The sequence below is a fragment of the Trichoderma harzianum genome (genome assembly GCF_003025095.1).
Source record: "Trichoderma harzianum CBS 226.95 unplaced genomic scaffold M431scaffold_15, whole genome shotgun sequence".
NCBI classification, from domain to species: domain Eukaryota; kingdom Fungi; phylum Ascomycota; class Sordariomycetes; order Hypocreales; family Hypocreaceae; genus Trichoderma; species Trichoderma harzianum.
The window spans coordinates 418,962-438,201 of NW_020209263.1; the positions used below are offsets into that span (position 1 = coordinate 418,962).

Below are 19,240 nucleotides of genomic sequence, written 5' to 3' on the forward strand. Positions count from 1 at the left end.
TCACACGAGCATCATAGCTTCGCCAGCTCAATGGTGCTTACTATTGTAACAATTACGACAAAAGTACGTCACGTAGGAGCTTTAGAAATGGTTTGGAAATGAAGTAAATTCTGCCTTTGATCTTGTCAAGCAACGTATCGATCCTAAGCGTGCCTCTTGCAGCAGCTTTTTGCTTCATGGCCTTCGCGTCCTCAAAACGATGTCTCCACCTGGCTGAAGTTGTCCAGTCCTCATCTCTCGCGTTCGTCCATTGACTCCCATAGCTGAATTGGCGAGGCGCACCGATATGTCGATTCCAACTTGATGGTCGTAATCGTTCATAGAGTGGTACCGTGGTGCAGCAGCTTTGCTTGTCGTTTTATCGTGAACTCATTCAAAATGTGAAAGATGTGTCAAGTCAGGTAGTAGAGCGAGTCGTTTATTTGCTAGTTATCCAGTTAGCTTCAAGCTTCTTGTGCAGCGGCGACAGCAAATTGGATGATACTTACGAGCGAGCCCTCATCTTTCTTCTCTTGCGCTTAAGGCGACGAACGCGCTTCTTCCTCCATTTGGCTCTCATCTTGAACGATGCGTCTGGGAGCTCTCGTTAGTGGGGTGGTTCTAGCAGTGAGGCGGCCGGCATTCGCATCAAAAGAAGCATTGGCGCAACGCCAATGCCTTCTGCCAATGCGAAATGGCTTCAAATGCGCCGCGGGGGAGGAAACCTTACTTGTTCTTTGATGAGAATCGTTGTTGGGATGAGGTACAAGAAAGGAACTTTCGCGAGAGCGGGGGAATTTCAAGCACTTTGACAAGGCCGCTGTAGGGCACAAACCCCCCGGGTATCACGTGGGCCCCTCACTGAGGCCCGTGCATGGGTATCAACATACACTGTGCAGGTTATATGAGTGAACACCGTATATGTACTGTGTGTCGTTTCATGATGGAGCAACTGAGAGGGCAGGAGCGAAGGTGGCATTGTAAGTCGGTTGGTTACTGGTGTTCTTGAATTTCTAGGGTAGCAGCGTCGATAGGAAAGCAGAGGAAAATCAATTTGGGAATTCTGGGTTTCTTCTTTCAAATATACATTCGTGAATTTATTGATCCTTTAGCCGACCTTCTATGCACCTTGAATTCTCTTGATATCTCTTGAGATACTGAATTGCTCGTCATGGAAGCTCCAACAGCTACTTTAGACAACAGCTGCGATGATGATTGTGAATTGCCCGCTGCATATCTCCGCTTGGTGGACAGCCGGATCAGTGACCAGCCTATTGAAGAATTTCCGATCTAGGAGCAAGAAATCTTCAGGATTGGGCGAGACCCGGATGCCAAGTAGGCTGTGGATCAATATTTGGTCTGTGGAGTTGCGTTGCTGATGATACTTGCAGCGCTTTCTCTATTCAGACTGACTCAGAAAACCTCGTGTCTCGAAATCACTGTGAGATATACGTGATTGTCTACGAACCATCAGTCAACCACGTCTATGTGAGAGATCGCAAGTCTATCAATGGAACTTTTGTCAACGGCCACATTATCGGCGTTGGCCCCCAGATATCTTCGGGATATCTCTTACAGGATGGTGATTCCATTGAAATTCGACCCTATTGGAAGTTCATTTTCCACCAACCTCGAACGCCTCCACCTCGGCCACTAACGGCCATTCAGAAAGACGAATGCCGAGTTCGTTCTCCTTGCCTTGGTTGCTAATGTTCATTTATTCTGACAAGTAAAGGTTTTTGAAAACGAATACATCATATCTCCACGATGCCTTGGCACCGGCGCAGAGGGAGCTGTCTACTTGGCCATCGAATCAAAGACTAAGCGACAGCTTGTCTGCAAGCTAGTCAACCTGGGTAGACAAGATGGCAAGATGCCTCGAGAGGATTTATATCGGAAGCTTCAGGAGATTGATGTTCTTCGTCAGCTCAAGCACGTGAGTCTGCTTCTAATGAAGACTTGGACGTCTCAACAGGATGCTAACTTCCTCTAGCCCAACATCTTGCCCTACATTGATGCTGTTATTTTTCCGCACTCTCTGTGAGCTCCGAATCTTACACGCCTGCTGGGTAACGCCAGTATATTGATTATATGACTAGGTACATTTTCACAGAGCTTGCGTCCGGAGGTGATCTTGTCTCCTTCATCAATCGCCATGAATTTGTTCAAGAGCTTGACTGTCGAATTATTCTCCGACAAGTGGTACGCGGCCTCGCCTATCTTCACAGAAAGGGCATCATCCACAGAGATTTGAAACCGGAAAACATACTGCTGGCGTACTCCCCCAAGATAGCCTACCATCGAATTATGCTGTCGGATTTTGGTGCCTGCGCTGTTCCTCGCCGCAGCCGAATGGTGACGGATATTGGTACATTCGAATACAGGGCTCCGTAAGATGAAGAATCTATTGCCTTTTCAGCAAATATTTGGCTAATAAGGATATTACAGAGAACTGTTTTCAACCGGAGAGGCCCAAACTACCGCCGTAGATGTGTGGTCGCTTGGCCTTGTCGCGCTGCGATTGCTGACCTCTGATGTGGAGAGCTTCGAAAATCTGACTCGCATAGATCAACAATCCATTGAACAGATGGTGAAGGCTATGATCAAAGAAATCTCGCCAAAACGTTCCTCGAATAGCCAGAGATTTACCTTGGCATGCCTTCAGCTAACACCGGTAAACCGAATAACTGCTGCTGAGGCAGAATGCCACGATTGGTTTTGCACACCGCAAAAACACTTTGAATTCTTTCAACAACTTGATAGACGGTGCCTATCAGACCTGGGTGACGACACTCAGCTCAAGCCAATGCCCTGGGACTTGGCCAGCCTTCAATCTCCTCCACTCCCATCAGCACCTACCAAATTATCTACCAATAGTGCCCATAAATCGATACGGTGGAGCTCGCCACCTTACACAGAGACGTCTGGATACTTTCGAGATCTCCAACAGGATATAAAGGCGGCCAGGCTAGGGCCCTTGCCAGGACTGTCGCCACCGCATGAATCTAGTGTGTTAAAATGTAAGCCTAAGCTGGCAAAAGAAAGCCCCGATGTGACTCGTAAAGAGGAACAGATCCAGAATACACCACTTCGGGATCGTCATAGCGAAGACCGCAAGCCAGAGCCCCAAATCATGACACTCCATCAACTGCGAGTTTGCGATGTGCTTCAGCTCCCTCTACCTGGCCTTGACAGGCACTTGAAGCCACCACACTCCAAGACTCACAGACAAGATGTTTTGGCAGAGCTGAAGAGACTGGATGCAAAATTTCTGACTGATACCATGAAGGCTGCTATGGAGAATGGGGACACTGGAGGCGAGGAAAGTAAGGGCTTCACTCCTGCGGGGAAAAAACGGCAATCTCTCCAGTGAAGATGTGTGCTTTGCAGATGTGAGCTGCTGCGAATGAGTCGACTCATTTAGGAGTGAATGTTTTCAGATTTGGACTCTCTTTGAGTCGGGGATTGAAAAGAAATGAAATTACTTAGGTAGGTTTATGACTCCATCTAGAAGATAGATATGCAAGAGAGTCCAGATGATGCTTTTCAGATATATCACCAGCTTCCTCAGAATGAGACATTTCAAACAGCACTTTCTATTTTTCTGCAATGCACAGAAATAAGCATGCCGCTCTTTGAATCAAGCCATCGAGCTCGCAACACCATTGTCACCACCATCGCTCTTGTCACCACCCTGGGGCGCGAAGCCCCTGACCTCAACCCACTGCATGACGCCCCCTACCAACTCCAGCCTCGCTCCCCTTCGTCGGCGCTCCCACATCTCCACGGCCTCCTCCGCCGAATCCATATCCTCCTCCCTCTCCGGAGCTCCATCCCACCAATCCCACACATGGCTCACTTTCTCCTTCCACTGTCCCTCCTCCTCCACCTCTTCAACGAGCTCACAGTCAACAATACACCGATCCCCATCCCCCTCACACCTCTTACACCCCCTATCCATCACCTCCTCCCCCACCACCCTCCCCTGCACACTCATCGAACACATCAACCCCTTCACTTCACATTGCAAACACCCTCTCAGCCCAGACATCTTCTGCCTCCTCAACGCCAAAAAAATCGGTGGCCGAATCCTTTCCCTGACCGGATATCCCTCTACATACCGCGGCACGCCCATGAGTATCCTTCTGTCGTTGTCGTTCCAGACGGCGGTTATTTGCTTTCGAAGGGCAATCATTCTTGAGCGCCAGATTTCGTGCGGTTCTTCCGTCCCGTCTTCCATGCGGCGCTTTTCCATGCCGATGCACTGGATTACTGCTTCCACTAATCTGTGTACTTGTTCATCAACCTCTGCTCTCGAAAGATAGTTTCTCGCTGAAGCCTTGTCACGCTGCTCTCTCCACTGCGTCAACTCCCTCTCAAATAGCTCCGCCACCAACTCCTTGGTCTTTTCTTCTGCCTCGAGCTCCCTCTTCTGTTCCATTTGGGGTTTCAATACGTGTTCTTCCTTCCATTTCCGGTCTAAGATTTTCTGGTTCTCTCGCTGCTGAATGCTTTCCCGTTGGCGTTGTACAGCGGCATGGCTGATTGCGAGTAAGAGGTCTGCTGTCTGGTGATCGTCTTTTATCTTCTCTGCTTTCTTGAGATACGAGTTGGATGGTTGGCTCGGATGATTAGATGTGAGTGGCGTTTGTGTAATTTGAGTCGCAGACATTTTGACGGAACGAGTCTTGCGTTGAATACACATTCTCTGCTCCTTCGTAGTGTTTAAAATGTACAAGGAGGTGGTTAAACACAAAGTGAAAGTCTGAAAACGCAACCGTTTGAAACATCCTGTAGTGAATTACTTTTGTGTAAACCCGTCCCGTCGTAGGTAAACTACATTCACTCACCAACCCAAAGACTTATTCAAGGCGCACAACATCACAAAGCGGGAGAACCAGGAGCAAACGCACAAGTTTCCAAAAACGTTGGCAGCAATGGTATTGGTATCATGGACTAGGTTACGCGCTGAAACGCAACAATCTAAAATCATACAAATTCACGCACAAAAACCAGTCCTCGCCCATATCCGTTCCCACCGCTACCCGTGACTCTTTCTTGGTCACATATCGATACCGTCCCGTTTGAAGAAAGACCCATCCGAACCCACGTTGCCCGTTGCCATGTCCCAAAAAAACGATAGAAAAGTATCCCAAAATCCAGAAAATAGCAACAATAAATGGCTAAAGCCAAAGATGGACAAGAGATTACTAGAGCTTATAACGAGAAAGAAGATGAGTGTGAAGAGAAGGTAAGAAGGCAAAGGAAACACTGCTGATCAGAGCTGTTCCATACAAGAGCAAACGCGTGCTCACTCTCTTGCTCAATCCCTTGGTCGTCTGCGCCTGCTAGTAGCTACTGGCCTCCCTGGCTTCGGATATGCAGTATAGCCCTAGACCAAAAATAAAAAGAAAGAAAAACCAAGTCAAAGAGAATAAAACATAATCAGCCACACCCTGGCTGGGAAAGAGGATAAACGAAATGAAAAGTAGAAATATAATAAAACGCCTGGCCATGGATATGCCTAAAACCTTGAAACACTGAAATATCAAATAATCATCCAAACGCCCGCTTCCATTACCTGAGCGGGGATTCTGTTCTGGTGCTTGTCTTTGCAAGCTGCCTCAACGCCTTCAAAAGAAAGGGGCAAAACCCATAGAAGGAAAGAGAAAGAGGTGCTCGGGACCTCGAGCAATAATACTGGTGTCGTCCAAATAATGTCCAGCCGTGAGGCTTCCAGTGTTATGTAGGGGTTTGCCTTTTGTTTATCGTATCGTATCTGATGTGTGCTGCTATTGCTGCTTTTTAAGACTTCTTTTCTTCTTCGCGCAGTCAGATTAAGTCGACGCTTGTGAGAGAGGACTGCGAGGCGTAACATCGCCACTTCGTCGACGGGTTAGTTGTGTTCTGCTGTTGGCTTCGGCAATCATGCGCTGCTTCTTGCGGACCATGGAAAGCCGGCCTGAGATCATAGTAATCACTAGCAATTTTGTTAGCTATTTGTTCTGGGACTGGCTGGTCTATACAAACGAGACAACTTACTCTTTCGGATATGAGCTTCCTCATCGCTCTCGAGATCGCTGCAGCTCTCCTTGGTTCGTGTAAGACCTGCGTCATCACCGCTGTCCAACACAGCCTCGAGCATGCGGATGGCCGTGATGTATGAAATCTCACAACCAGGCAAGTTCTCATTTGTGACTTCATCAATAGCCGCAGTTCGACTCATCTCGAGAGCTCGGTCATACATCAGCTTTTCAGCTGTGATGCCTGGTGTGAGGTATACCTGGTCCATCCCAGATCCTGCCGAGGACATGATCGAGTCCACTCCTTGGTTTGACGGGTGGCTTGGGTGGTCCTCTGGCAGCTGCTTCTGAGCTTCGATGAGCTTCAAGCGAACAATCTCGGACTTCTCCAGCACCTCATTGAAGCGCTGTCGCACCCATTGGACCACGGCGTTAATGCGCTGGACGACAGACTGAGAGACTGCCGCCGACAGGCCGGTGGTAACATCTCCCTTGCTCTTCTTGGACCACCAGATGCTGGCAATGTCCATGGCCCGTGCCAAAAGAGAAAGTGACTTCACATAGAGTACCAAAGCCTCTTCAGAGAGTGCCACCACGGCTTCGGCTGTAAGACCTTCGTCGTCCACTGATAACTGGTCGGCTGCAATGCCTCCCAGTCCATGATTTGTGGATGGTGCCATGGGGACAAGCTGCTTGTATTTGACCTCGGCGAATCCATAGACACAGTCACTTCGGGTGGCGAGGTCTTCAATGACCTGCGCGGAGCGGACATCGTCGTCCTCTGACGCAATGTTCTTCCCGTCTCCAATGAGTCCGGCCGAGGTTGGCGGCGTCGGATATGCCGGGAACGGCTGGTACATTGGTGGAGATTGACCCTTGGGGCGAATGGGCATCCTGACACCAAACAGGCGGAGGCTGGCATCCTGGATAGCCTTGGTGATGGCGCTCGAAGCCGACCCGGGGCTTGCAGACAAGGCCTTCTCGTACGACGAGCGCCGGTCTTGGCCGGCCCGGCCCTGCGTGATAAGCTGCGTCCGCGATGGGGGAGCTGCGACGGCTCCAGTGGTAGAATTTGGGGGCCCCTGCTGCGAGAAATGCCTGACCAGTGGCTTCGATTTCAGAGAAGTCGGGCTCTGCGAGGCGAGCTTCTCGTTTGCGGCCAACTCATCTGCAAGCGCATTTACTTCGACGTGCCTCCTCTCAACAACCACATAATCCCTTTCGAACATGACATCTTGAGCCGCCTTTTCCTCTTCCTCTGTCAGAGCCTTGCTTGGAATCCGAGCCTTGCGGATGTCTTGGCTTAAGGAGGAAGGCGGCGAGGTGTTGTGCAAAGACTGCCTAGAAACCCTGGGATGATTCGGGAGTGATGCTGCATGGGGTACCGTCGGGCGCTGAATACCCAGGCCTGCGGCTCCAGTCTCCCGGGGTGAATTTGACCGTCGGTGAATCTCACCGGAGGGCGGCCGATGTCGGCCCTCGCTGGGACTCTCCATCAGCGGCGATGACCGAGGCAGTTGCTCCCGAGACGATCGGGCAGGCGCAGGTTCGAAGCCTCCGTTTCGCAGAGAGCCAACGCGCGGTGACGTTGCCGTAGGCTCTGCTTGGGGGATTGACTTGGGCTCACGCCTGGCGGGCCTTGGAACGTCATCCTCGACCAGTCCGGGGATCTCATTAACGACGATGGGGTGGGAAAAGAAGTTTTCAAAGCTCAGCCTCTCCACGGGGCTCCTCTTGAGCAGGCTTCTTACTAGGGATTTCATTTCAGATGTAATGATCACTTCTTTGGGGAACTTGATGACGTCTTCGGCAGCTTCTATCTTCCTCAGCAGTTCGACGTGGTTTCTCGCGCGGAAAGGGGGCTTCCCCGAAATCATTTCATACAGGACAGTGCCGACGGACCATAAGTCAGCCTTGGCGTCGTACCGCTCATAACGGAGGATCTCAGGGGCCATGTACAAGGGTGAGCCGCAAAGGGTGTCGGCGAGAGACGTTGAGGGCAATACACGGGCGAATCCAAAGTCAGCAAGCTTCAGCATCGGCAGGGAAGCGATGCCGGACATTGGTATCAACGAATCCTGGCTTGCCTCCATGATGGGGAGGTTTCGCTTTTCCCTAAATGCTTGTGAGGGCAGCAGCAAGAGGTTCTGCGGCTTGACATCTCGGTGGACGTAGTTCTTGCTCCGTAGGAACTCCAGGGCACTCGCCAACTGCTTGAGGAAATGGCGGATGACGACCTCGTGAAGGCCAGAGTCAGGGGCGCTGGGATACTTGCGGGCCATGTCGTGGGTGGCAGGATGGGTAATGAGCTTGTCACGTTTCTTGATGAAGAGGGAAAGGTCACCGAGCTCGCAGTATTCCATGACAAGGTTAATGTGTGTAGCGGATTCGAGACAGTCATGGAGAGCAACGATGTGCGGATGCCGTAGGGTCTTGAGGATTTGGATTTCGCCATATAGGTTTTCTTTCAGTTTCTTGTTCAGGCGATCTAGTTCGACGGATTTGATGGCCACTGCAGCCTTTGTTTCCTGTTGAATGCAAAGCATGGTTAGCAAGCGCGTCTCAATGAAGAAGGAATGGTTGGGGGTGAAGATGCGAGGAGAGATGAGAGTTGCTGTCAAGCCGGCTAGGACAACCTGACCGCATGCAAAGAGGGTACACCGTTGACGATGGCGGAGAGCAAACTGGCTGGTGAAACATGACTAGGATAGGGTTCATCGCACCTTATGCCAGCCCATATAGACTTGCGCAAAGCTTCCTTTGCCAATCTCTTTGTCGATGGCAAACTGGCCTACATTCCGTCCACCCGACCGCCGGGAGCCGAGGGAGGAACCATCCTGTCGGCTCGCCATTGCTTCCTGTGTTACGTTGTCGATGGCAGGAAGAGAGCGAGGTCGGTCACAGCCCGGGGGCTTACAAGCTTCGAGGGTGTGTGCCGTCGAACGAAGCTGTCATGTAGTCCTAGATGGAAGAAGCTCCAGACGGGCAGAAAGAGTGTAAAGGATGGAGTAGAAGGGCGAGATTGGATGAGACGCGACGAGACAGGGCTATTAAGGCGAACGGGCCAGGGGAGATGAAACAAGATGGGAAGTCGGTGTAGCGGGAATCGAAGACCCAGAATGGAAAGTCGTCGATGGTATGAGGTAAACGGCAGGTGTCCGATAAGGTGAAGAGTGTATATATGTCGTAGGGTCTGCTGAGAGTCGATGGTGACGAGAGTTAGCAACACAGCAGATATGACGGAGTAGATGGATAACGGAGGGAGCGAAAAGGGTATCTTCGGCGACGGACGGGATGAAGAGGAAATAAAAATAATAAAAAGAGAAAGAGAAAGATGGTAACAGGAAACAAAACAAAAGAAGGCCAGGGGACTGTCGGAGAGAGACCGCAGCCGAGTCAGACGAGCGCCGGCGTGCAGGATCCTGTGGCCGGGTTGGGGATCGGAAGGGATACAGTAGCTGCTGCAAGCTGGGGGTGACAAGGATGGGGGAGGGCGTGACTAACACCTTGAAAGACAGCCGTGCTACGGCGCACTGGCAAGCGGTAGCTTCGTCTCGTCTGGTCTGGTCAGGTTTCGAGAGAGAGACGTCGAGAGAGCCCAGCGCTGGAGCTAGGAGGCGGATGAGATGCACCTGGATGGAGATGGAGCGCTGTCGCCTGGCGAAGACGCAAGACGACGACAAGTATGACTCGAAGCAGCCAACCCTGATGGACGCTGGGTTTGCGGGGCGTTTGCGTGGGAGGCTTTCAAGAGGCTGCAGCGCAGTGATGCAGAATGGAGACGAGGGCCGGGGGTCGTTATTGGGTTATCGCCCATGCAGCGAGGTACAAGGAGCAAGATAACGCACGACGACGGCAGACTGAGACTCAGATAGCACGGCGTAGGTACCGACGCCACAAGCTAGGCGGGCTTGATGGGGTTTGGGCTGCTCTTGGGGCGAAAAGCCAAACTGACAGGACTGGTCTTGGGCTGTGTGATCGATCCGACCGAGGGTCCCAGATCAAGGGTGGTCAGATGATAAGGATGATAGTGCGAAGGTTTCGAAGCGGCAACTAGAAGTGCGGCAAGAAAAACTTAGGGAGAAAGGTAAGATTAGAAATAAGGCCGGGGATAAAAGAAACGGAAAAAGAAAAAGGGAGGGAAAAAAAGAAGAAGCAAGAGGATGGCGAGGAGATGGAAGAGGATGGCGCCGTGGCTGCAAGAGGGAAAAAAAGAGAGAGATAGACGAGAACGAGACACACAGCGGAAGGTCACTGCATTGGACTGGATGACCTGTGAAGGGCTCGTGATGCCGTTGTAGGTACCTAGAGCGACTTGCGAAGTGGCGGGTACTGCAGCAGCCGCGGACGGGGTTGCGCAGTACTGGGTACCTCTTTGGCCTTTGGATTCTTTGGCTTGCCAGAGCGCATCAGCGCAGGGGGTCGCTGCCGCAATCTGCCGCAATCTACGGAGTATCAAAGTACCTGTACCAGCTCCTTGAATTGATAGCAGGTCGGCGCTAAAGCCGGCGGGTCCCCCGTCAAACGACTGGACTGGGCATTGTGCTCATATTCATCGATGTTCACGTTCACGTACTCGTACCGCTCTTTGTTTGTACGAGTACCTTGTGACGCACGAAGTACTAAGAGTACCTGTACTCGTGCAGGACGACGGGCGGCATGGAAGTATATCGCAAGTACATCCCTAACAGGCTTCCCCGCGGAACGCACGCGTAATTGGGCCCCATGTCATATGGCGCGGTACCTGCAGAACACCCAAAGCCCGAAGCGGACTCGTGGATCAAATGGTTCGAGAAGAAGAAGATTGATCCATCATGATGATGCAGCCCGTACTCGTATGTACCTCTGAGCGAGAATGCGCCACCGCAGAAAACGTCCATCTGCTACCAGGCAGGGGACTTGGATCACTGAGCACTTTTGCAAATAGGTCGGCACTCGCTAAAGTTACGGCACACGGCATCAATGTACATGTACTCGCGCAGTTTGCTCGCAGAATGCAGACGCCAATTAGTAGGCCAATTGTCATCAATGATGGAACAACCACCAGCTGCGCTGATAAGGGTGCGGTGCTGGAGCGCATCCAATGCATGTACGTACTAATCATGTACAACTGGTACGATGGGTACTGTATTAGGACGCCTACCTTTTATTGATGGAGTGTGGAATCGCCGGAGGCGCCAAGCGGCACAAGCACTGATGCGGCCTTGCAGACTGTTGCGTCGCTGACTGCGATATTGGATGGAGTCTTGCATTCGAGATAAGAGATTTGATAGCAGCAGCGATAGCGGCCGGGCAATCAGCAACCAATACTGTGCAATCCAGCATCCGACAATATAATTCTCGTAATTCTGCCTGCAGACAACGCGCTCGTCGAATTGGCGGATGCAAGGACACCGTCTCTTTGCCGCCCCTTTCTCACCTCACCCTTATCGCGGCAGCGTTTGGGGTCGTGCAGCGCAGTGAAGCTCCGGGCCAGCCATACAAACGATACCGCTGGGGCCGGGGATCGGCTGGCGTGCATTTGGGAGAGACTCGCATCATTGCGCTACGACCAAGTCCCGTCCGGTACTTGGGAATAAGATTCGAGGCTAGAATCATGATTCATTCGCAGGCGGAACTGCCTAGAAGGAGCCCGGCGAGTGCTTTGTCAAACATAGACCGAGAATGGCGTGCTGCATCACCGTGCATCTGTGCGAGTCGTGGCAGAGCAGAGAAGCCGGCCGGCGCATTGCAGCCAAAGTCGCTCGTTTGATGCATCATAAGGTACCTATCATATCATTTGCTCCCTCCTTTGCAATGGATACGGATCAATTACAATTAGTGCTCGTCTGTACTCGTACTACTGACGGGACAGACAGACAGACACCGTACATGCACTGCGACCTCCACGAAGGGCGGCTAGCAAGCCGTGGCCAAGCAGGCTCCGAGATGAGCACGTACGAGTCTGTAACAGTACAAAGCACCTCTCTGTACATACATACAAAGCGCTCGTACACAATGACACCCTGGGAGAGCATTGGACATGGAAACCTCGCAAGGTGCGCACTTCAAGGCTCCGCGAGTTCTAGCGTCGACGGATTGCAACCCCCATCTCCGCCAGCTATTGCCTTGGCTTGGAACCCACCGCGAGACAGCCGGAGGACCCTTAAATCGGGGAACCACCTTGAGGCCGCGCTAAAACCCACTTCTTTTTGCTGTTGGTCATTCATGTAGGACTTTTTAGGCCGGTGACAGTCTGGACGACTGGAGTGATTGATGCCTCGTCCTCGTGCCTGGTGAGGAGGAGGGCACTGCCTCTCTGTCTGATCATCACGGCTGCCTCCATTAGCACCTTTGCGGATTGGATTGATTGATTGACTGATGGATGGATTCACGCTCGACGAAGGACGGCATCTCGGTGCTACTCCTGGATGGTCATAGTCATACTGTAGTCCATGCAAGGGCGTCTTCCCCAGTAGTTGCATCGAAGAGGCGGCGCCATGGGAAAAAGTATACACAAAACAGCCCATACCAGGTTATACTTTGTACCCAGCGGGCGCACAACAGCGCATGTGTACATCCATACATGCATCGTCTCTGTTCCGTTCTGGTCTGGTTATACCGGCTGCCGCTGCGTCATGTACCGAGTACGAGAGGACATGAAATGCTGCTGCAAGCCAATCGATGTTACGCCCACAGCAGCCACCGCCAAAGCGGGCACAGCTAAAATTCTGCCGGACGATTGCTCCCAACGAGGCCTAAATTAGGCTCACCGCACTCGAAATGTTATTGTTGCGTCTTGTCTACCTCATTCTTACTTGCTGTGGTGTTGTGTTGACAGCTCGTGCTCCCCCGCCTTTTCTTCTTTTTCCGGCCTTTATCGTGGTTTTGCTTTTTGCCTTTTTTCTCTTCGTGGTCAGGCCAATGCTAGCGGGGGTGGACGCCGCCAATGGCTGCCGGCGATTTGAGACAAGATCGAAGCGGATTGTCGCATCCCAAATCAAGCTTTCCCAGCCTCACTTTTCTTTCTCCACGATGCCATCGTCCGTTGCTGTGAAACATGACCGCTGTGCTCGCACTTTTGCTCCGGGGGAGAACCAAACAGCTCCCGTGCAACTAATCATGATCATGTCCAGGCCTCCCTCCCATCTGATCCCAAGGCCGCGCGACATTCTACCTTACACACCTTGTGCTTTGTAGCATGTACTTGATGCATCTTTTTTCTTGCGTCAAATCAGCCAGCCCATTTCCTACGTGGGATGGCTTGATTTGACTCGCAAGTGGCCCCCCTGCCTGCTCAACGCAGTCACGGCCAATCCCATGTCCGCAATCGAGGAGAGGAGGTTGCGGTGCTGCTGCAGAGTTGTCTATACATCAAACTCTCGACTCCATATCCGGCTCCGTCCTTGCATACTAGGTAGTTGCATACCGTATCCGTTCATGCAGCTGGGACTCGTCATCCAGCAACTCAACAAAATAAAATTCAAGAGAGGTAGCGCCTGTACAGAACTGTACAGAACCGTGTGTGTACCTACTTTACTACAGTCTAATAGTACCAAGGTAATAGCGAATCGATCCCGAGGTCCGGGGGTTCCTGTGACATGGGCCTTGTTAGCGTTTAGCAACACCAGCCCTCAACACTCTTCGTTTGACGCTCCAAGGGGGTGGGTTTCACGAATACGGGCTGTTTCTCATCTGTACGCGAGGAGACGTTGTCGCACTGAGCGTACGGAGTTACTGTACAGTACAGTATTTTCCATGGATTTTTTATTTTTAGCATCCGTTTGATGGGTTCGTTCTAGGCGGGTTTGGGGACCCATCGCATCGCATCTCATGGGCATCATCAATCATATGCACCAAATCCAGCCACCCTTGGCTTGCCTTGACTCGGTCAACGCTGACGGCCCTTGACATCACCAGCCTCAGGCCCCATGGCCTCGAATTGCCTGATCAGATTCTGGGTGAGAAAAACGACGAGTTTCCCTTCCCATAGTTCAACTCCCATCACGTCAAAACACTCGCTCATCCGTCACCTGACGCTGCCTACCTTATGCGTTTCCCGCTACTGCATCGCCGTCGCCATTGAGCTGCTAGCCAGGCGACACGTGCGATCCTATGGTGATGAAAAGACGGTATATCACACAACACACCTTTTCTCCCATCTCCTCATTGCACACAAAGCAAGGATCTCGACGCCAGTTCAGTTCCAACGTGCTCGCCCGTGTCTGAGGCGGCTTAAGACGGCTTCGCGGCTTTCAGTCCTGTGTCGTAGTGACATGTCGTGTCCCATGCGGCTGGCTGGCAATGACTTAGACCGATGCGCCGGCTTTGGCTGTATTTCTCGTGGGAGGGGGCCATGGATCGTCGTGAGGAGGAGCTGAGAATCAAGCCGAGCTTGTTCCCTGTTTGGCCCGGCACGGCACTGCGCTAACATCGAGGCAATCGTGGACTGGGCTGTCAGTTTACCTTAATCTCTAAGAGCTGGGGCCCGGCTTCTAGATTACAGGACCGTCGAAACAGCCCGCCCTGCATAAGGCGCTGCATCGATCGATCACGACGGCCTCAGCCAGACATGAGCCACAGCAGGACAGACGGCAACATAAGCCGTTCTCACGTCCTATCATGGCGAACCACGTCCCAAGCACCCGAATCCCTTCATGAGGAGAAACCCCAACTTGAAGCTACACCGCGCATCATGACATCAGCGAGAAAAACACAAGATCTGCAAATTCGCCCACTAGTCGGCTTGTCGGAATTTACCCCATGACGCTGAAATCATGGCCCTCTGAAAAAAGTCAAGATGATAGACCAGGCTTGCCGAATTGGGCTTTTTCAGTCTGCCCTACCTTGTTGCTTGTCTCATGCATGCTGACCAAGTTGACATGGATTCTATACACCGTAGGCCTCTGAGAATACGACATTGAGCCTCTTGTAGGCCTACGGAGAGAACGCATCTTTCCTCATTGCCACCCACCTTACGTCTCCATCCCGCGGGTAAAAACTCGCGATGACAAGGCGCCAAATTGACAAGATGGCCATTTTGATCCAATAGACACGTTGTTTTCTATAATCCCCAGGCAGGCGAGGCATTATAGACAGATGGCAGTGTTACCCCCCCGTCCAACCCAGTTATAGACTGCTACTCCATAATCCAGGCATCCAACGCTACAACACCATCGCCATGAACCTATCACATCGAATCCTTAACGCGCACACACACATTCGCTCCAAACTGTGACTCTAATCAACATCAAAGCACGCAGTACCTGAAAAGATAATGCGACCCACCCCTTTTCCTTTTCGCCATACTTGTTGTATTACTCACCCCGTCTAGTCCTGCATATCTAGCACAAACACTATCACACAGCTCATCACACACTTCGGCTCACTAACACACACACTCACACTCACACTCACACGCCCCTTACAAGCCTTGCATATACTCGCTCTTATCCCCCGCTTTCTCAAACCCCATATCTCCTGCATAACGCTGCCTTGGCTAACCCATCCCGAATTACTCCTCTAGGCACCGAGCCTGCCATCCCATTGGCCATGGCCTGAATCTAGACTCAGCACACCCTTCCTTTTCCCTTGCCTTGTTGTAGCGCCCGAATCGCCCTCCGAGATAACCATCTCCATCTCGGGGAGCGAAAAATAAAAAAAGGAAAGGCATTTTTCTTATCGGTCATGTCTCGGCTTGTTTCCCGAGTTGGACTTTTTAATGCTGTGAACCACACGCGCTTCTGCCACTTGCGTGACCTAGAGTGTCCTTGCATATATGTTACAAGCTCCAATAGTCGATAGTCTTTGAGTGCTGTACACAGATACTGTAGGGCACGGCCGAAATAGACTAGGCAAGCGAAGGCCTGAAAAAGCAAGACGGCAAGATGAATACGTACGTACATTCAGTAATATGAGCACCTAATTCACTCATTGAAGAGTATTTTTGTAGGGGAACGCCAATTCAGCTAATACTGGACTTCCAATATATCAATAAAATAGCAGTTACTAGAGAAATATATTAGCAATTACTAGAGAAATGTAGATATAGCAGCTACTCCTTCTGTAGGCGTATGATTTAACTCGAGGATGTTCGAAATCTTCTCAGTCTCTTTTTTTTTTCTGTCCTCCGCTTACCAGGCCACCGCGTTAATGCACGAATGCCTGCTCTTTTCAAAAAAATACGCCGGCGATTAAGGGGGGGCGTACGACAGTTACCTTGTCAGCCAAGCCAAATGGTTTTTGACTTCTCGTCGTACGAGTACAGAAACACGAATGGGATGAGGGACGGAATATGCAGACCGGATGCCGTTTGAGCCGCTCCAACCAGTAGCAAAAGGTAGTTGTAGAATCATGTAGATGCATGGATTCGTGGTGTTGAAAGCACAAGCTTCTCCGCTTGCATGCAAGTGATGGCCCGACAAGATACAAAGTTTGATAGACCTGACACGTAGGAAGAATATCATTGACAGCCTTTTCCGAATAGACATGCGGCTATAGATGCAGACATACATGCATTCACGATGTAAAAATAGACTTCTGCCTTGGCCTAGCTTTGCTTCAAATTTCATCTCATTTCGTCGTCCTCCTGCATTTCTAACAGGTATGCTACACACTACCAAAAAAAGAACCATTTGCGCCGCGGACAATGGCATTCTGTCCGACCTGACTATTTATCAGGGAAAAACCGCTTCCGGAACCAAATGATGCTAATAAAAAAGAAAGAAAATCATCCCCCCCAAAAGGGGAGACAGAGTCCCAAAACAAAAATCCAAATATGCTCCCGTTCCTATGCTGCTTCATGACCGGTCCTGGCTATCCCTTGGGTATCTTATATGTTTGACGTGTTAAATCAAAAAGGAAATTCTTCGTCTCTCTTTCCGCGTGGGTCGCCCTCATAATTCCCGGAGCTCGCGCTCACGAGGCAGCTGCGTCTACTTCTCGTAGGACGGTACGCCGTCAAGCCACACACCACCACCACCATCTTTTTCAGACTGCTAGAGGAAGCAATCGTCAAATATCGTATTTAGTGGCCGTTGGTTTGAGGGGCAGTGGGAAGCTCCTTCAGGGCCTCGGCAATGATGCCAAGGCCCTTGTTGAGCTCCTCCTCGGTGATGACGAGAGGAGGCGCGAAGCGAATGATGTCTCCGTGCGTTGGCTTGGCCTAAAGGAGGGTCGTTAGCAAAGAGACTGCAGAGAGAAAGAGGGGTAATGATAGGGACACGAGGCAGAATAAGGCAGCCATGATAAAAACGCAGAGATGCCTGATAGGCAGACATAAGACTTACCAAAAGGCCCTTGCTCTTCAGCAGGAGGCAGAGATCCCACGCAGTTCGGCCAGAAGCAGCCGCCTCGTCAATGACAACAGCGTTCAACAGACCCTTGCCGCGGATCGTCTTGATAATGGGCGACTTGAGGGCGGCCACGCCATCGCGGAAGATGTTGCCCAGACGCTCAGCGTTGGCAGTCATGTTCTCCTCCTCGAGAATCTCCAGAGCTCGAATGGAGACGGCACAGCCCAAGGGGTTACCGCCGTAGGTCGAACCGTGAGTTCCGGGCTCAACAACCAGCATAATCTCCTTGCTGCTAAGGACGGCACTGACGGGGTACATGCCTCCGGAGATGGCCTTGCCGAGAGTGACCATGTCGGGCTTGATGCCGGCCCACTCGGAGCAGAGCAGACGGCCCGTACGGCCAATGCCGGTCTGGATCTCGTCGCAGATGAGGAGGACGTTGTGCTTCTTGCAGAGAGCGTGGACCTTGGTCAGGTAGTCTTCGTCGGGGACAACAACACCAGCCTCACCCTGGATGGGCTCAACGATGAAAGCGGCGGTGTCCTTGCCATGGGCCTCCAAAACCTCCTCCAGGTCGGCCACGTTGTTGTAACGGATAGGCTTGCCGGTGGAGGGAGAGGTGGCGCCAATGTTGGGGACATAGGGGCCGTAGTTGTCCTTGGATTCGGGGTCGGTAGACAGAGTAATGGCGGTCATCTGGAGAGAATGTTAGTTACCATCTTTTGAGCTGCATTTCAAGTACTGATGTAGGAGAATCAGTCCATCTTGCCCAAAATAGGCTGGCACACTTACAGTTCGGCCGTGGAAGTTCTCGGCAACGCAAAAGACCAGCGCCTTGCCCTGCTCAACGCCCTTGACCTTGTAAGCCCACTTGCGGGCAATCTTGATGGCCGTCTCGGTGGCCTCAGCGCCAGTGTTCATGGGAAGCACCATGTCGTAGCCGAAGACGTTGCGGACCTTCTCGGCCCACTTGGGGAACACATCGTTGTAGAAGGCTCGCGAGCTCAGCGTCAGGCGGGAGGCCTGGTCGACGAGAGCCTTGACGAGCTCGGGGTGGCAGTGGCCCTGGTTGACGGCGCTGTAGGCGGACAAGAAGTCCAGGTACTGCTTGCCTTCGGGGTCCCAGACGTTGACGCCCTGGGCCTTGGAGAAGACTACAGGCAGAGGGTGGTAGTTGTGGGCAGCGAACTCGTTCTCGGCGGCGATGGCAGCATCGGTGGATGCCGCGTGGAAGCGGGAAGCGGACGCCATGGTGAATAGATTGCTGATGTTGTATTTGGAGAGAATATGTCTAGGTCTAGGTTTGGGGCGTTAGTCAATGACGAACCAACAGCAAGATGGAACAGATACGAAGGTGGTGTCAGATGTCGGAAGAAAAGGGTATCGACGATAAGCCGATGCAGGAGGGGGGAGGGGCAGAGATAAGGCTGGGAAAAGGAAGCCGTGATTCGGAGCTGCTGTGCAATGGACATACCGGCCAAGGGAGGGATGATGATGATGAAATTCACGCGATTGCTATGGAAAGAAAAGAAAAGAGAAAAAAAGTAGCTGTGAGTCGAAGCCGGTCAAAGATACATAGTGGGTATATAAAGTTTTGTGTTTGGCGAAACCCACCTACAGGCGTCGGAGACCACCTGACCGGGCAAGGCAATTCTAGGCACAAGCAGCCCAGTTTCAAAAAGAAGCGTGGAATCAATGTGTCAACTACTCGACCCAGATCCAGGCATTGGAGACGAGATACGCCGCCGCTATACCCCTAAGTGCAAGTGGGAGTAGAAGCGGGTGGAGATGCGGAACATGTTGCGCCAAACCAACGCCGTGGCGCCGAACCGGAGGACGAGGCTCGCAGGATTCGGATGGCCCACGAGACGAGAGCGGCCGGCTGGCTTCGGCATTCCGTAGTTTTGGACCCCTAATCAGCAAGTTAACCCAGCGGATGGAGGGGCATCGAGATGGGCTATTAGT

General features: G+C 51.8%; 5 protein-coding genes across 5 annotated transcripts; 1 reads left to right on the top strand and 4 right to left on the bottom strand.

Moving 5' to 3' along the window:
* The first annotated feature begins 1,136 nt into the window (after window positions 1-1,136).
* On the top strand, window positions 1,137-3,550 carry M431DRAFT_534332 (hypothetical protein). Its single transcript, XM_024920916.1, has 6 exons — window positions 1,137-1,336; window positions 1,371-1,662; window positions 1,715-1,915; window positions 1,973-2,019; window positions 2,079-2,369; window positions 2,428-3,550. Exons 1-6 carry the CDS (start codon window positions 1,188-1,190, stop codon window positions 3,350-3,352), a joined length of 1,905 nt encoding a protein of 634 aa, XP_024769822.1. The 5' UTR covers window positions 1,137-1,187; the 3' UTR covers window positions 3,353-3,550.
* Window positions 3,551-3,619: 69 nt separating this feature from the next.
* Window positions 3,620-4,651, bottom strand: M431DRAFT_499594 (hypothetical protein; the record flags this gene model as incomplete). The annotated part of the gene is made up of 1 exon (XM_024917814.1): window positions 3,620-4,651. One exon carries the CDS (start codon window positions 4,649-4,651, stop codon window positions 3,620-3,622), a length of 1,032 nt encoding a protein of 343 aa, XP_024769823.1.
* Window positions 4,652-5,816: 1,165 nt separating this feature from the next.
* Window positions 5,817-8,854, bottom strand: M431DRAFT_95880 (hypothetical protein; the record flags this gene model as incomplete). The annotated part of the gene is made up of 3 exons (XM_024924752.1): window positions 5,817-5,959; window positions 6,022-8,530; window positions 8,726-8,854. The coding sequence occupies 3 exons, from the start codon at window positions 8,852-8,854 to the stop codon at window positions 5,817-5,819; spliced, it is 2,781 nt and encodes a 926-aa protein (XP_024769824.1).
* On the bottom strand, window positions 8,842-9,911 carry M431DRAFT_261700 (hypothetical protein). The gene is made up of 3 exons (XM_024913875.1): window positions 9,635-9,911; window positions 9,507-9,560; window positions 8,842-9,195 (listed from the first exon to the last, which is right to left on the bottom strand). Exons 1-3 carry the CDS (start codon window positions 9,817-9,819, stop codon window positions 8,964-8,966), a joined length of 471 nt encoding a protein of 156 aa, XP_024769825.1. The 5' UTR covers window positions 9,820-9,911; the 3' UTR covers window positions 8,842-8,963.
* A 7,096-nt stretch (window positions 9,912-17,007) lies between these two features.
* Window positions 17,008-18,526, bottom strand: M431DRAFT_9428 (hypothetical protein; the record flags this gene model as incomplete). The annotated part of the gene is made up of 3 exons (XM_024924568.1): window positions 17,008-17,145; window positions 17,270-17,971; window positions 18,068-18,526. 3 exons carry the CDS (start codon window positions 18,524-18,526, stop codon window positions 17,008-17,010), a joined length of 1,299 nt encoding a protein of 432 aa, XP_024769826.1.
* Between the last annotated feature and the right edge of the window lie 714 nt (window positions 18,527-19,240).

Coding starts and splice junctions, on each gene's coding strand:
- M431DRAFT_534332 (XM_024920916.1), top strand. CDS start 1,188: ATGATGATTGTGAATTGCCCGCTGCATATCTCCGCTTGGTGGACAGCC. Junction 1,337..1,370: donor AGGCTGTGGATCAATATTTG/GTCTGTGGAGTT, acceptor TGATACTTGCAG/CGCTTTCTCTATTCAGACTG. Junction 2,020..2,078: donor GTTATTTTTCCGCACTCTCT/GTGAGCTCCGAA, acceptor TTATATGACTAG/GTACATTTTCACAGAGCTTG.
- M431DRAFT_261700 (XM_024913875.1), bottom strand. CDS start 9,819: ATGGGCGATAACCCAATAACGACCCCCGGCCCTCGTCTCCATTCTGCA. Junction 9,561..9,634: donor AGCGCTCCATCTCCATCCAG/GTGCATCTCATC, acceptor TGACCAGACCAG/ACGAGACGAAGCTACCGCTT. Junction 9,196..9,506: donor GCACGGCTGTCTTTCAAGGT/GTTAGTCACGCC, acceptor GACTCTCAGCAG/ACCCTACGACATATATACAC.